Source organism: Henckelia pumila, chromosome 3 (genome assembly GCF_033568475.1).
Source record: "Henckelia pumila isolate YLH828 chromosome 3, ASM3356847v2, whole genome shotgun sequence".
Taxonomy (NCBI): domain Eukaryota; kingdom Viridiplantae; phylum Streptophyta; class Magnoliopsida; order Lamiales; family Gesneriaceae; genus Henckelia; species Henckelia pumila.
Window position 1 is genome coordinate 36,052,777 of NC_133122.1, and position 17,198 is coordinate 36,069,974.

Here is a 17,198-nt window from a genome sequence, read left to right on the forward strand (position 1 = left end):
GCGAGTTTTATATTTGCCGGGGTGATGCCCTGTGTATCTGTATAAATAGTTTTGGACCTTGTTTTGAATTGTTATTTGTGTGATCGAGCCTTCAGGCTCTGCATGTGTTTAGTCCTGGTCAGTGCGGCTATAGGTTTGTAAATTGGAGTTGTGACTCTATTTTCGAGTATATATTGCTGGTTGTGTTGTACAGGTTTTTGGGATGTCCTATTTACGAATAGGTCATGCCGAAATTTCTGTAGGCCCAAACGCAAATTTTTAACTCGTTTTCGCTGTTTACATTAATTAATCCTAGTTGTTTGATCATTAAATATTAAATCAGGACACGGACCCTTTTATTAGGTTACTAAGAAAACATCAACCAACCTCATTGTTTTGAGCGGGCCAGGCCAACCCAATGGAATGATGTGTAATTCGAGTGGGTTGTGGCGGGTATTGGGTGGTCTGCTTTTTGGTTAATTGAAAAATTATCAATCCAACCTATTTATTTATATAACAGGACGGGCCCAGCCTATGTTCACATCTTTATTAAAAAATTTACTTTTTTTTACATAAAAATTATAATTTTAATGAGTTGTTGTATCATAGTGAAATTTTATCTCATAAAATTGACTTGTGAAATCATCTCTCGTTTTTGTGTTCACAAATTGACATGATATATATATATATATATATATATATATATATATATATATATCAAGAGATCCTAATTAGGATTTTGGTCTATAAATTGGTTTATTTTTTATTCTAGTTTTGTAATTTTTCAAAGTGTAGTTTTCATTCAATAACTTTAATTGATATTTTTTCCGTTATTTTTGTCCAAAATTGATAAATTCAAAGAACATTCCTTATTTGATATCGATATTTTTCTACATAGCTATAATGACGAAAATGAAAGCTATATATGCCTATAATACATGTATTAAAATCTAAGAGAAATGAAAAGAGTTTTCCTCACATTTTGAAACATTAGGTGTCGTTTTTGTTTTTTTGTTTTTTTTTTTACTTTTTTAATATATGTAACATTGACTTTATTTGCACCATAAGAGCTACGTAGAGAATCGAAGACAAATAAGTCATATCCAATGGATTAATTGAATTCAAATGAAAAAAGAACAAAAAAAAAATGAATTATCAGATGAAAACCAAACTTCAACAATTTACCACACAGAGATGATCACGATCTGATTTTGCATTTTTGGTTTTTATTAAATTCAAACCGACGTTATGAACCTAAAGATTCAACGATTTTGGGCTCCTTTGGAATGGTTAGAACTTCCAGTATGTCAAAAATAAAACAACTAAGAAATCATTATTTTACCAGTAACGAAATGAAGTTCTTAATTATCCGGCTAGGTCGGTTTGACCAAGCTACTTAAGTAGTTTTTGAGAACGTTTTTAGGAAGCAATTCTCAATTTTTTTTCACATAATTAGAGAGCTTCTGAGAAACACTTGAGCTTTTCTTTCACAAAATTTCAGCTTTTTCTTCGCAAAATTTCGAAATTTTGTGAAAAAAACTAGAATTGCTTCCTAAAAACTCTCTCATACGCTATCTTAATTTGCTACTCCGATGTCCCTATAACTTGATTCACTTGCACCCTTCTTAGCATTTCGATCTGCGATCCATGCGATTTATAACAAAGAAAAAAAAAGCAAGTTCTCTACCCAAAAAAGGGGATCATGATTTAGGGAAAAAAATGGCCCAAGGATCTAAAAGAAGGTAGCACACACAAATGAATGAACCATTTCACTAAATATTTTCATTCCCATTCTGCATACTAGATCCAAGGCAAACTTTCTCAACAAGAACATTTCCTATTGGATCGATTCTATATGAAACATCAAGTCCTTCCAAAACCAGATGATAAACGACGTCATGAAATGAAAGGGACTGTGGCTCATGTCCATGTTCAAAATCTCTGCGTCTCTCATAACTTCTCACTATCGTATCACCGTCTTCTCCACTGCAATCATCGGTTTTGAGCAGGGCATTATGAGGATGGCTTCGTTGAGCTAATGATCGTATATCCCATGAGAGCACTTGCTTTATCAAGCTTAGATATTCATCTGGAGAGAAGTAAAGTGACTTCTTTTCCTGGAATAGGCGAAAGACACAAAGTCCCAACTGTCAAAGCATGTCTTATAAACAAAATTTAAACTGAGTTTAACAGTCTTACCACCATTGCCCAACAATCCGTGAGACTGGATGAAAAGTCCTCAGAGAAGCTAACTGAAGGTACGGCTAGTATATCATCCATCTGTTCAAGGAAATGGACAAGCTATTTATTTCGAAGCAGAAAACCTAACCAGAAGAATGACAAGTTTCGAAAGTTACATGCACATCCAAGCAATAGATGCTACATTACCTTGCGCATAAGGTCAGATATTTCAAATAGATGCACAAAGGTAATTTAAACCTTAAAAAAAGGTATTCCACATCAAAATTCTACCCTCGAAAGTTCCTTACTGATGACGCATTGACAACAGAAGGAAGAAACAATATTTCTTGAAATAGTAAATTAGGAGAACAAGATACCTTTACCCAGTCAGGAACTGTCGCACCTGTGATGCTGTCACAGTATGGCAGATAAGGTTTGATGTCCAGAATTGGCTGCAACCAGATTTCAAGTACTAGGAAGAGTTAATACATGACGTCGAAAAAAAATGCAAATAACAATTAGCTGAGAGACTAGGTGAGAAACAAAAGAGAAATTCGTTTCACCAATAATAACCGTCAATATACAATGAAGACTTACGGTTCCGTCAACCAGATCCACACCAGAGAGCAACACCGTATGTCCATGTACTGCCTCCACCTAAAACGACCAACAACTATTTAATGCATGACCTTGACAAGAAAAAGCAAAACTATTTCATCCATCAACCAGAGAAAAAAATGCATGCTTGTGTTTCAAGAACCATCCTCATCAATTTGAGGGCTAGTTAGACATTGTCGAGTAATGAACCTAGTTGTCCAAGACTGAAAAATGTGGCCAATGATTAAAAAAAAGTTTGAGTATCTATTGCTACTAATTAAGTAGTAGTGATGGATAAGAACTACTTCAGTCCACAAAATGTGTGTATCGCACAAAATACCCCCCAACTCGGAGTATCATACGAGTCCACTGTCCGAGTTTATTCCTTGGATAAATTTGGAACTCATTCATGTGCATAGGTTTACCAACCCCATATCCACATTAGCCACTTTTGATTTCATATTAGCCAATTTATCTCAGAGAACATTCCAATCTTAACATACTACTTATGATTTGAAAAAGAACCAAGTGACGAAAAAGATTGATGCATTTGTCAAAGTATGAATCATTACTGATTATTTGATCGCTCTACAGGCTCTCGGTTTAGTTTCTTGGAATTGTCGTGAAAAAAGTTCCATGAGACGTACATAGAAGAGGTTTTGGGAATATGAGATAATTTAAGTCATGCTATTTGGCTTCTGAATAACTCAATAATACCTTTGCCACTGTTAATCCAATGGGACAGGGACGATGTGGAGATCTCGTGGCAAAAAGTCCAACTTTTTCACCTTTGAGTCTGGGTACCCTTACCTATTTATCAATACAATCTCTTAGTAAAGTCATAGAATTTAAGAAACCTTTGGAAGTGAATGAGAACACAAACCTTTGCCTTAAATTTTGATTGTGATGGCTTATTCCATAACTTATCCAGATTTGTGTTTAGATGAAACACGTAGATAATCCAACAGTGTGAATACCCTTCAAGACCCTCAAGAGATGCGTGTGGAACCCGGGTCAAATCAAATATTAAAGATGCTCTAGCAAGAGGTACAAGTAAAGGCTGTCTTGGAGTCCCATTCCTAGACAAATCAAGGGAATGTTCACACACACACAGCCATTAATACCTTCATTGTTTGTACACAAAGGAGAAAAGTGCAACTTATTTGTTAAAAGAATAAAGACCAAGTCAAGTAAGAAGTTAATGTCCATCATACTCGAAAAGATAGATTTCACTGCAGATACAAACATATGAGATAATATTTTCGTAAAAATTTCAAGAAGCATGATTCAAGATAAGAAAATTAGTCAAATCCACTAAGCATGAGAGCTAATAATCAGAAGTCCAACAGAGGATAAGCAAGCATTGTAAAAGAACCATAAACTTCAATTTCATTAACACAAGCCCTTGCTAAAGATAATAGATCCCTGAAGCTCTTTTACACACTGTAAAAAATTAAATTCATCATCCAAAATGAAATATGGAGTCACTAATTCTGTCTGCACTATCAAAGATTTACGAAGAAGTTTCTTCTAATTTGGTATGAGCCTAGTTCATCAAACTAGCTCATCAAATTTTATATCAAAATCAAATGAGACTTTCCTTATGGTAGGATCAAGATCTCCGCAATTGGTTAAAATCAAATAGGAACATTACAAGTCATAAGAATGAAAATTCTAGAGGATGCTGTTTTCCCACATTACCGCGTAGAGAAGCATGACTTGACCACCCCAATTTGTGCCATGGGGTATGCCTTCAATAACTTTGTTTCAGCTTTGCCACAGTGAGGCTGGTTCAAGGCTTCTCTCAAAGCCTAGAACAAGACATGTAATTCGAAAATTATGAAAGCAGCATGGGATATACAGGTTTGTGATAGTAATTTCATGGAAAAGACATCTTAATTCTCCTTATTTTACTTTGTTAACCAAGAAGGCAGACAACGATGGCCTGGTGATTCAACAGATCCTCTGATGGCCATAAGAAATAAAGAACAGCCAAATCAACTTCCCTCCCCAAGTTAGGTTTGTTGCGTCTGCACCAACTAGAAGACGTGGGAGAAGGATGGAAAAAGGGGGTGCAATCATGTCGTTGGGGAGGTTTAGGAAATATATGGAACAAGTTATGAGTCAGGATTGCACCTATGCTATTACATATTATTGTGGGTGTTTTCAGTTTGGATTGGTTGCACTAGCAGTTGTTTTTCTCAAGATGGTGAGTGGATAACGCAACTTCACAAGAGACATTCGACCTGGTCAATTTTGTGAGACGTATCTCATATTTGGGTCAGCCATGAAAAAATATTACTTTTCGTGCCAACGTATTACTTTTATCATAAATATGGGCAGAGTTAACCCGTCTCACAGATCTGAGACATACTCTATTTAGAATTATGCAACAAAAACAAAACTGGAATACTTCTACACAATTTGAACTTGAGGACAAAGTGAGTCTCAGATGGGACTAGAAAGAAAGAATACTAATTACAAGGTCCAATTTAGAACCATCAATGATTTATTGTCGTCTAATTTTCGATATGCAGATAAAATAGAAGATTCTCGGTCATTTTTTTTAACACATCCATTCTCTCTTATTTCTTCTTTTCTGGAGCTTCCAAGCAACAAAATGGCAAATTTATACATCCAGTAATTTCAGCAACCCATCAAACATGTTCTGAAACAAAATTTTCTTGATCATCAACACAAAACCACTTACCACTAAAAAAACATTACCACCCAAATAAACGAATCAGCAAAAAGCAGAGAGAAACATCATTCAATTTCAATGCAACAGGTTTTCTCTGCTGCCGCAGCTCCTCCAAAAAGTTCTCGATTAACACACAAAAAAAAAAACCCAATAGGGGAAGAACAGTAAAAGTACCCGTTGAGCTCTGATACGACCTTGTCTTTCAGCAGAACACTTCTCCTCGGCAACCTTCAACGCGGCTTCAAGTTCTTGAATTTTATCCGCGTACCCATTTGAATTCGATCTTGAATTTCGGCTCCACCAATAAACTGAAACAAGACATGAAGCACGCACATATTTCTATGCATCAATGGAGAATAAATGAAACCATGGATTCAAATTTTTTTTTGCAGGGATTGGGAAACTTACAAGAAATGGCAGCAGAGCAAGAAGCCAATGCGAAGGTGATGAAGAGAGTCGGCCACGGTGTGTTTTGGTCGGCCCTCATTCGGCTGTTGTGTTCTACTGATTATGTTTTAATTCTCTTAATTTATTTTATAACCAAAATTATTAGCCAAATTATTATTTTATATGAATTTTTTTAATTATTAGATTTTTATTATTTATCAAAATTATAATAATTTTGTGTCATTTGATATTTTTATTTACGAAAATGTCAGTCTATTTGGAAAACTGATATATTTATTGGGTTTTTGTGGCCATTTATTTAATAAAAAACTATATTTTTTTGTATATTTTTTTTTAAGTTTTACAATTTATTTTTATTTTTTTACTTTTAAAAAAAGATTTTACGAGCACTAGTATATAATTAAATATCATATATTTTTCTGAAATTTTAATTTTTTTTATTTATAAAAAAGTTTAAATATATTCAGAACTAAGAAGGTGTGATATTGATTTGATGAAATAAATGTCTTCTTAGAAAATATAAAAATATTGAAGGTCCTTATTTATATAAGGATACTTTAGGAAATACCATATAAGAAAATATCAAGAGACCAAGCTGATTTTATGGTGGTCTTCCTATTCTTAATAATATTTTTAAATTTGTTTTCGCAATTTCATAGCTTTTTGGGCTTGTTTTGTAATAAATAGAAATATATGTGTCTGTATATATACATCCAATTATCCATATCAACAATCTTTTGGACAAATCTATACATCAGAAGTCAATCGAGTTTCATGATCGTAAAAATATATATATTTCCATCGCTACATGTAGTAATCAGGGATGGCAACGGGGCGGGTTTAGGCAAACCTGAGACCCGCCTCGCCTCTCCTTGGATCCGGCAGGTTCAATCCGGGTCTAACCCGTTGGACCCGTCAAATTAAATATAAATTAAATTTTATTAAATAAAAAAATTTAAATAAGTTAAAAAATTAGCAAACCAACATTTTTAATTTTTAAATTTATATTAATAATATTTATGACACAAAAATATTCCTACAAGTTGAAATATATAATTTTTTTATTTAATTAATAATTAATAACAAAAAAATCATAATAATATATTTTCATATTAAAAATATCATAATATATTAAAATTATTTACATTCAAAAATATTATAAACTCAAATTAAGAATAAAATATTGATTATGTGATATAAATAATATAATTATATATTATCAGTATATATACATGTATATTTTATATTTATATTTAATTATATTTAATATATATTTTTGACGGGGCGGGTTCGGCCAAACCCGAGACCCGCCCCGAACCCACATGTGGACCCGCTTAATCGGGTCTAAATCAGTCTCGCCGGACCAGGTTCAATGCGGGGTCGGGTTTAGGCCCGACCCATTAACATCCCTATAATTAATAATCCAAACACTTTCATACCTCAGGTTTTTACATCCCATAAATTTGATTCATATTCACTTTTTGACTAAATACAAATTTAAAATTATAGGCTCGTTCTCAAGAATCTTGCCCACAGATTATTTAAATTCAAACTATACTTAACTCTGGGATGAAATAACCGTGAGAAATAAAGTTTTCATTAGCACATGATATAAAGTACGACATTCAGATTATACGAAAGTCATGCATGATCGATTTTTATTGAGTAGAGATAAATCGAAGACAGATTCAAATATAATATATAGTTGTCATTAATTACATTCGATTTTATTTAGACATAAATAATTTTTTAAGATTGTTTCATAGTTAATTTTATAAAACTAAATCACTTATCAGACCAAAACTAAATTATTATTTTTTTTAATGCCAAACTAGGGAATAATCTAATCGAGCTTAAATATCCTTTTGAAATAAAATAGAAGCGAATAAATGAATTTTTCACTTTCAAAATTTATTGCCCACGATATCAATTCATTACTCCCCATTTCAAAATAAAAAAATAAAATCATGCCACAAAATTACATTAAACATAAGTTTATATTTACATTAGTAAAATAGTTTATGCATGCATCACATTCAAAACATAAATAAATAAAAAAACCTATAACTTAATTATACACTAAATAATAAATATAACATATCATATCTTATTAAAAAAAAATTTAATGTATAACCATAAATATAATCAATGAATCTCTTTATGTGATTCAAAACGTATTCGAGTTGGTAGAGTAAATGAACTTTTGATCAATGGTCATGAATTTGATTCGTCCAACCAAAACCTTTCCAAGTGAACACACATAGCTTACTAGTGCGTTTTAATTAGTTAGCATAGTTTTGTATGCTATTGTATCGGTCCAATAATTACCAATGTATTAGATTCCATGCTTGAGGGTTACATTCTATCTTCGTAGGAGATTTAGCTGCAGATGTTACTGATACTTTACTCCATGAAACTTTTGCTAGTAAATATGTTTTTAATATTAAAAATCACAATAATTAACCAATTTGACCAAATCTTGTGCTTTCTTTATGTCACCATTTCTCGATTTATGCGTGTCAACCTTGCGCAGGAATCATGCTAATCTTCTCTGTATCGTTCCAATTTTATAGGATGTCCCCGAAGGAACTCTTCTTTATGTCACCAAAAGATTAGTTCAATTGCCATCAATATGTATCAAAACAACCATTATTTGATTCCATTAATTGACCAACTAATAAGTTTGTTTGGTTTCCTAGATCCAACGAGTCATAATCCTAATGCATGCTAATATAGTAATATTATTGTCTTATTTTTCTGACATTAATAATTATTCTACACAATAAATATATAGTAAAATGTATTTCACTAATTAACTCGTCATAAAACCATATAAATTTATTTTCGAGCTAACATCTTCCTGAACATGTCATTGACAAGAAAATTAGGCATAGTTTGGTACACATGATAAGGGAGTAATTAATAAATTATTCTCCTCCATCCCATATTTGGTACATTTTTAAAAAACCCATGATAAGTCAATGGGCCCTTGATAAATGCTTTGACAAGGGGACTATGTATCCTTTTGATTTGGTGTGATAAATTTAATACAACTAAAAAAATACTACAAAAAGACATGATTACCCTCCACATATAAAAACATCTAAACTCTAATAACGCCTCATTCTTCTCCACATTACGGTAGGGTTAATTTTGTCATTAAAATCGAATATATAAATTTAATCACTCTTATTAAAATCATACCAAACATTCACTATAGTATCCTATTATTTTACTTATCCTTAATTTATCCTTATATTATATATCTTATACTTATCCTATCCTATGTACCAAACTATACCTAAGCATGAGCACATCTTCTAACCAAGAAGAAAGAAACTCAGCCTAATAATAAAAATAAAATAAATACTCAATATTTAATAATTATAGTATATAGTTGCATATTACTTATTTTGATTTTTTAATAATAATAATAACAATAACTCCGGCTACTTTTTCGGTAACTATTATTTTATTTCTTAAAATTAGCTATTAAACAAAAATTCTTTTCATTATACTAAATGTAACTTTAGAAAATATTAAGAATAGCTAATATTTAAACATAAAATAAATTATTTATTTTATACACAATTCTAATTTTTTTTTTTTTTTTGGATTCTAGATTGATGCAAAATGAGAGTACAAACACTCCTATTTATACAAGTTACACCTCCTTAACCAAAGGTTAAAATTACGTCAACACATTCAATCTAATGGCTATTAAAAGCTATATGGAATTCTCTAAACATTTCTATGGTATTTGTGTGAGATGATTCTAGAATGTGCATTGCTAACAACTCATGAATATTCTAGATCAGAGGATTTAATTTTTAATTCACTTCATTTCTTTGTTTGTCTATAATTTCCAACAGAAGAAAATCGTATATAGACAATATATCCACCAATGGTGGGATTCGTGGGTTTTGGGTTATCCAAGATTGCGGATTTGTAGTAAGAGAATGAGATATTTGCAATCCTCTTGATTAAACTTATTAAAAAGAGCTTGTAAGCTCCTAGAGCTTAAAAGCTGTTTTACAAGCTGATAGAACTTAATTTTAAAAATAAGCTGTTAAAGTGTTTAGATAAACTTATTTTAAATAACTTAAAGATGTTGATGTGTTTGGTATTATAAAATCTTTTTATCGTCGAAATGACCAAAAAAGTTATAATTATATGAAAATAATGTTTCGAGTTATACATATATGAAAATAGTTTTAGAATAAACATATATTAAAAATAAAATTTTTATAATATTTTATTTTAGAAAAAATTATGTGATTTGGAATTTTTTAAAAAATAATATTTAATATTTAATGGGTGGAGGATATGATGGAGATTTATTAAAATATTTAAGGATATTTTAGAAAGATAGAATGTTAAAATAAGATCGTTTTAAAAAAAGTACATTCCTCTTACTTTTTTAAAAACAACTTATAAGCTGTCAAACAGCTTCGTTTGACAGCTTATAAGCTTTTTCTAAAAAAAATTACCAAACAGATCCGGAGAGCTTAAAAGCTCTCCCAAACACCCTCTAAAGCTTAAATGGATTAATAAATGGTAATGTTGAAATTTGAACAAATTGAATTTATTCCCAAAAAATCGAATGTAATGAATTTATTACAAAGAGAGGTCCAAAATTATTTATTACAAAGAATGGAGAAAAATTCAAGTTTTTGACATCTGCTCAATAATGAATACAATTAAAAATAATTACCTAATCAAGTTAACCTATATATATATTTTAAAAATTAAATCCTAATTATTGAATCGTTTTGGTTCAATTTATTCTACTCAATGAAATGAAAGTTGACCTTAATTAATTAAAAAAAATGAAGGAAAGATAAAATTGCATATTATAAGAAGAGGAGACCATACAACATAAATAATATATCAACCAGGGCTTAGGAGACAATAGAAAACGATATTATAAAATGAGTGAATAATTTTTAAAAATTATATAAGATATTAATTAAAGCTTAATTATTTTACTTAAGTAAAAAGTACAATTTTGGTCTTATTAATTCGTACGTTATTTTGATCATTTATATTGATAATTAATTTCAATTTTAGTAATGTGTTGGTGATTAACTCAAAAGTTTTGATGATTAAATTAAGATCAAACAAAACCAACTCTACAAAAAAAAAAAACGGCGTTTGCCACGGTTATAGCGTGACAAAAACCGTGGCAAAATTTAATTTGCCACGGTTTTGCCACGGTTTACTGAAACCGTCCGAAAAAGTATCGTGGCAAACGTTTGCCATGGTTAAAAAAACCGTGGCAATCTATTGCTTACAAAAAGTGTGGCAATACATTTGTTCAACCGTGACAATAATTTTCCATGGTCAAAATAAACCGTGGCAACTTTTGCCACGGTTTTACTTAAATCGTGGCAAAATTTGTCACGGTTAGGATTAAACCGTGGCAAAAGTTGTCACGATTTAGCCTACCCGTGGAAATATTTTAATATTTTATATTAAAATTTTCCACGGTTTATCCTAACAGTAGAAAAATTTTAATGTTTTATATTAAAAATGTTTATTTATATATATTATTAATAAATAATAAATATTTAATATTGGTAATGGCAGCGGCGTCATGACGGCGGGCGGCGGCAAGGCGGCGGCGGCAGGGCTACAAAAACACCTTACAAACACAAAAAAAAAACCCATTTAATTGATAAATCACCAAACACAAATTAATACATAAACAAATTTAAAAAATAAACTGACTCACCCGAAGCAACGACAGTGGCGTCCTGACGGCAGGCGGCGGCGACGACGGCGGGTCGACGGAGTCCACGTGAAATTGGCAACGAAAAAATTAAAAAACTACAAGAAAATGAAGCCTACAACATGTAGATTTCAAATATCATATTATTTTGAAGGATAAATCGATGGAAAGAGGCGGGGAGTGACAGCGGCGTATAGGGTTTTGGCAGAAATGGAGGGAGGAAGAAGAAGAGGAAGAAGAAAATGAGGATCGGGGAAAGAGATTATAAAATTTTTTGCCACGGTTATTTCTACAGTTTCAAAAACCTTGAAAAAATATAATTTAATTTATTATATTAAATAATTTAACGAATTATTTAATTTTGACATGGTTAATACTAACCGTGGCAATATTGCCACGGTTGTTCTATAACCGTAGCAATATTGTCACGGTTTGAGTTAAACCGTGGCAAATTTAATTAATTAATTATTTTTATTATTAAATCTGATGTAATTTTACTTTTGTTTTTTTTGAAAGGAGATGTAATTTTATTACAGACACAAGATACGATATTTTACTGGACATATATCATAAACTAAATTTACATATAATTAATTTACAGTTAAAATTTAACGAATTATACCGTGGCAACATTTGCCACGGATTAAAACAAACCGTGGAAAATTGCCATTTTTTTGTAAGTACTAAATGGGTAATTATGGACAAGACAAAATTATGAGATCAAGTTTCCGAGAATAGTCCAGATCAACTTACCAAACCGTGGCAAATTGCCGTTTTTTTGTAAGTACTAAATGGGTAATTATGGACAAGACAAAATTATCAGATCAAGTTTCCGAGAATAGTCCAGATCAACTTACCATTGTCACTTATATCGATCAAAACTCCAAGAAAAATAGATCGGACCAGATTAAACTTGCTAGAAGAACTATCCAGATCGATCTTATCCATGTCGGGTTTTTTTATATTTAATTTTAAAAAAAAATTTAAATTGCAAAAATAATTTGAAATAGGACGTTTTGCAGAAGTACTGCAAAACAGCGGATCCTGCAATAATAAATGCAGGGTCCGCTATTGCAGCGTCCGCTCATGCTGCAGCGGACGCTGCCAGCATGTCACCATGTGACACCTTTGTTTTTTTTTTTAATTTGTTTTTTAATTAATTAATTATATAATTAATAATTTTTAATAAAATTATATTTAGTAGTATGATCATTTTTTTTTAAATTCTAAATTTTGAATTTAATAATCGGACTGAAAAATTATTAAAAAACAAAACATAAAATTTACGGTTAAAAAAATTATATTGATTAAATAAATTTACGATTTAACTTAAATTTTGGTCAGTGGAGTTATATATTTATTTTAATCGTTTGGATTTGTGGAGATCCCTCGGTTACGTGGATAAATCTAGAGCAGTTAATTCAAATCTATTTAAATCGAACTGATGCAAAAATGCTATTACAAAATTTCTCAATCCGAATTCAAGCCGAAACAAAATTATCTCGAAAATTGTGAACTCGAACCGACCGAAATATATCCGAATTAATTCTCTATGTCTATTCATAAGAACTTGCAGAGATCCAAACGAATTAAAATAAGTCAATAACTCCGCTAACCAATTTTTAATAAAAAAATAAATTTATATTAAAAAATATGAAATAAAATAAATTTATCAAAAAAAATAAAATTTATATTAAAATAAATTTATCAAAATATGTTGATAACTGATCACAAAAAAAATTTATTTAATCAATTGAATTTTTTAACCATAAATTTTAATTCTAATTTTCGAGATGATTTTGTTTCGGCTTGAATTCGGATTGAGAAATTTTGTAATATTTTTGCATCAATTTGGTTTAAATAGATTTGAATTAACTACTCTAGATTCATCCACGTAAACGAGAGATCTCCACAAATTCAAACGATTAAAATAAATATATAACTCAACTGACCAAAATTTAAGTTAAATCGTAAATTTATTTAATCAATATATTTTTTTAACTGTAAATTTTATATTTTTTCTTTTCATAATTTTTCAATCCGGTTATCAAATTCGAAATTTAGAATTTTGAAAAAAAAAATGATCATACTACTAAATATAATTTTATTAAATATTATTAATTATATAATTAATTAATTAAAAAACAAATAAAAAAAAAAACAAAGGTGTCACATGGGGACTTGCAAAGTCCCCATGTGCTGGCAGCGGATGAGCGGACGCTGCAAATTACAGCGTCCGCTTTACAAAATAGCGGACCCTGCATTTTTATTGCAGGGTCCGCTGTTAGCAAGGACGTTTTGCAGTACTTTTGCAAAATATCCTATTTTAAATTATTTTTATAATTTAAATTTTTTTAAAATTAAATATAAAAAAACCCTATCCATGTCATATATTTAACCAGAATACCAGATCAAGTTCAAATCATTCTTAGCTAAAGTATATTCGGCCAAGATCAAATATTTACTCTTCACCCAGATCAAGCTAGAATGTCTTCAGCCAGATCAAATCAAACAACTGGATGAAAGCTTCAGTTGCCGCTATTATTTCAAAAGGTTGTTTAGATAGAAGAAAAAGTCATTTATTGAAGATTTAAACATTGTCAAGTTTTTTTCTCAAAGTCATGATTTGCGAGCCAATTTATGAGATATGTTGGCGGCTCATTCTCAAAAAATATTGGTGGGTCACTGGCTAGTTTTGAAAGTTTTAAATATGCGATGATGATGAAGATTCAAAGGAGAGAATCAAGAGTGAACAACATACGAAACAATAAGATCACATCTCAATTCATCTGAAAAGTTAAAAAGTCTTCGCTCTATATTCTAACTTAGAAACTCAGATTACCAGATCAAAGTTTCGAAGCTCTGAGTTAGATAGCATACCAAGGATTGAGCTCAAAGAATTTTATATCTCGTCAAGAACGATCCAGATCAAAGCTATTTGTAGCTTCCCAGATCAAGTTTTCGAAGGGTTTTTTTTTATTTTTAATTTAAAAAAATAAAATATTTCAAAAATAAGGCTTGTAGAAAAATATTTCAAAAATACTTTAAAACGCTGTCGGTGACAGCCGACCCTACAAAATAATTTTGCAGCGTCCGTTGCCACTGAGAGCGGACACTGCCACATAGGCAGCGTCCGCTCCAACTAGCAGCGGACGCTGCTACTTTTTTCTTTTTTTTTTATTTTTTTTTAATTTTTTAATTTGTAAATATTTTTTAAAAAATAATTATGTATTTGATATTAAAAGGTAGTTTTTTTCTCAAAAAATCAAACTTTTAATTTTAATTTTTGATTTGATTACCAACTAAAAAAATTATTAAGATAAAAATTAAAAATTTAACAGGTAAAAAATTAAATAGATTAAATAAATTTGTTTGTAATCAGTTATACTTATAAAAAAAATTTAACTTAAATAAACATATTTTGATTTGTAAATATTTTTATAAAAAAAATTATGTATTTGTTATTAATACCATAATTTTTTTTTTCTCAAAAAATCAATCTTTTAATTTAATGTTGGACTTGATTACCAGCTAAAAAAATTATTAAGACAAAAATAAAAAATTAAACTGATTAAATAAAATTATTTATGATCAGTTATATTTATAAAAAATTGGTTAACTTAAATAAACATATTTTGATTAAAAATTTTGATTTAATATTAGCATTACATAGAAAATTTCTCGAGGCGAACCGGAATCATCTTGAAAATAAGAACTCGAACCCGACTAACTCGATCAATCTGAGTTGATTTTTTTTAAAAAATAATTAAATAACAATTTACAACTAACAATATTAATATTAATATTAAATCAAAAATTTTAATCAAAATATGTTTATTTAAGTTAACCAATTTTTTATAAATATAACTGTTCACAAATAAATTTATTTAATCAGTTTAATTTTTTACATGTTAAATTTTTTTTATTTTTGTCTTAACAATTGTTTTAGCTGGTAATCAAGTCCAAAATTAAAATTAAAAGTATGATTTTTTTAAAAAACAATTACGGTATTAATAACAAATACATAATTTTTTTATAAAAATATTTACAAATCAAAATATGTTTATTTAAGTTAATTTTTTTTATATGTATAACTGATTAAAAACAAATTTATTTAATCTATTTAATTTTTTACCTGTTAAATTTTTAATTTTTATCTTAATAATTTTTTAGCTCATAATCAAGTCGAAAATTAAAATTAAAAGTTTGATTTTTTTAGAAAAAAAATTACTTTTTAATATCAAATACATAATCATTTTTAATAAAAATATTTATAAATTATAAAAATTATAAAAACAAATTAAACAATTAAAAAAATTTAAAAAAAAAAAAGAAAAAAGGCATGGTGACTTGCCGGGTGCAAGTCCCCATACAACTAGCATGGTTCAAACCGAAAACCGAACCGAAAATTCGGTTCGGTTTTCGGTTTTTGCATTTTTGGATTTTCGGTTTTTCGGTTCGGTTTGGTTCGATTTTTTTTTCGCGGTTAACCGAACCGAACCGATTTTTTTTTTATTTTTTTATTTGTTTTTGAATTTAAATTTTTTTACCAAACAATTAATATGTACATCAATATTGTGTGCCCATAAAATTTTATTGAAAAACTGAAAGAACAAAAGTCATCATTTGTTCTTTTTAAAAAAAAAAACATAATTGGTTTAATTATTTATCTAATTATTCAAACATACTTGAATTATGGATTCAACTTGAAAAATGTATTGATTTAGTGATTTTAAAAAATATTGATTTTTGAAATAGAAATAATTAAAAAGTAATGAAGTTATTTTATTATATTATATATACACATATTTACATTATATATTACATTATTTTTATAAATTCATAAATTATTATTATTGAAATTAAAAACGTTAGCAATTTTTTTGTTCTAAGTGCAGTTATTTTCAAATATATTTTTCAAAGTATTAAATCACAAATATTTGATTTAACCATTAATTTTTTCCAAAATTTTTTTCGAATAACTAAAAATATTTAGTTTTTTTAAAAAAAAATTATTTTAATTTTTTTTCAAAAAAACCGATTTTTGGAGATTTTTTTTTTTAAAAAAACGAAAAATCAAAATAATTTCGGTTAAAAACCGAACCGAACCGCCTAATTCGGTTCGGTTTTCGGTTTGGATTTTCGGAGAACCGAAATTTTGGTTTAATCGAAATTTCGGTTCGGTTTGGTTCGGTCCAAACTGCCCGAATGAACACCCCTACTTAAGACGGTTTTGTTCAAACTACCTTAAGACGTGCAATTATTATTATTCTTTTTTCTTTGACATTAATAATTACTCTCTATATAATAAATACATGATTAATGAATTAATGTATTTTATTAATTAACTCATAATGAAGTTATATAAATTAATTTGGGAACAATAAATAAATAAATTTGGGAAAATATTTTATTAATCCATTAACTTGTCCATGTTTTGGTTTTGGTCCATTAATTTTTCAAAATTTTGTTTTGGTACACTAACTTTTAATTTTCAGTATTGAAATCTGTATCATATGATACATCGTTGGATTCGCATTTTTGAGACGATTCTACCCTGAAATTTCAAGGCAATCGAAGTTGTTTTTGGTTGGGGTGTGC

General features: G+C 29.3%; 1 protein-coding gene and 1 non-coding gene across 3 annotated transcripts; both read right to left on the reverse strand.

Moving 5' to 3' along the window:
• Positions 1-1,746: 1,746 nt before the first annotated feature.
• LOC140890808 (uncharacterized) lies at positions 1,747-5,945 on the reverse strand. Of its 2 annotated transcripts, none has more exons than XM_073298892.1 (9): positions 5,867-5,945; positions 5,633-5,766; positions 4,459-4,568; positions 3,641-3,836; positions 3,475-3,567; positions 2,758-2,817; positions 2,538-2,612; positions 2,182-2,259; positions 1,747-2,096 (listed from the first exon to the last, which is right to left on the reverse strand). In XM_073298892.1, the coding sequence occupies exons 1-9, from the start codon at positions 5,943-5,945 to the stop codon at positions 1,752-1,754; spliced, it is 1,170 nt and encodes a 389-aa protein (XP_073154993.1). In that variant the 3' UTR covers positions 1,747-1,751. The 2 variants fall into 2 exon arrangements, with proteins under 2 accessions (XP_073154993.1, XP_073154992.1); XM_073298891.1 differs by having other exon boundaries at positions 2,179-2,259.
• Positions 5,946-8,353: 2,408 nt separating this feature from the next.
• Positions 8,354-8,456, reverse strand: LOC140893925 (U6 spliceosomal RNA). Its single transcript, XR_012153483.1, has one exon. It is a non-coding gene; the product is annotated as a U6 spliceosomal RNA (small nuclear RNA).
• Positions 8,457-17,198: the final 8,742 nt, after the last annotated feature.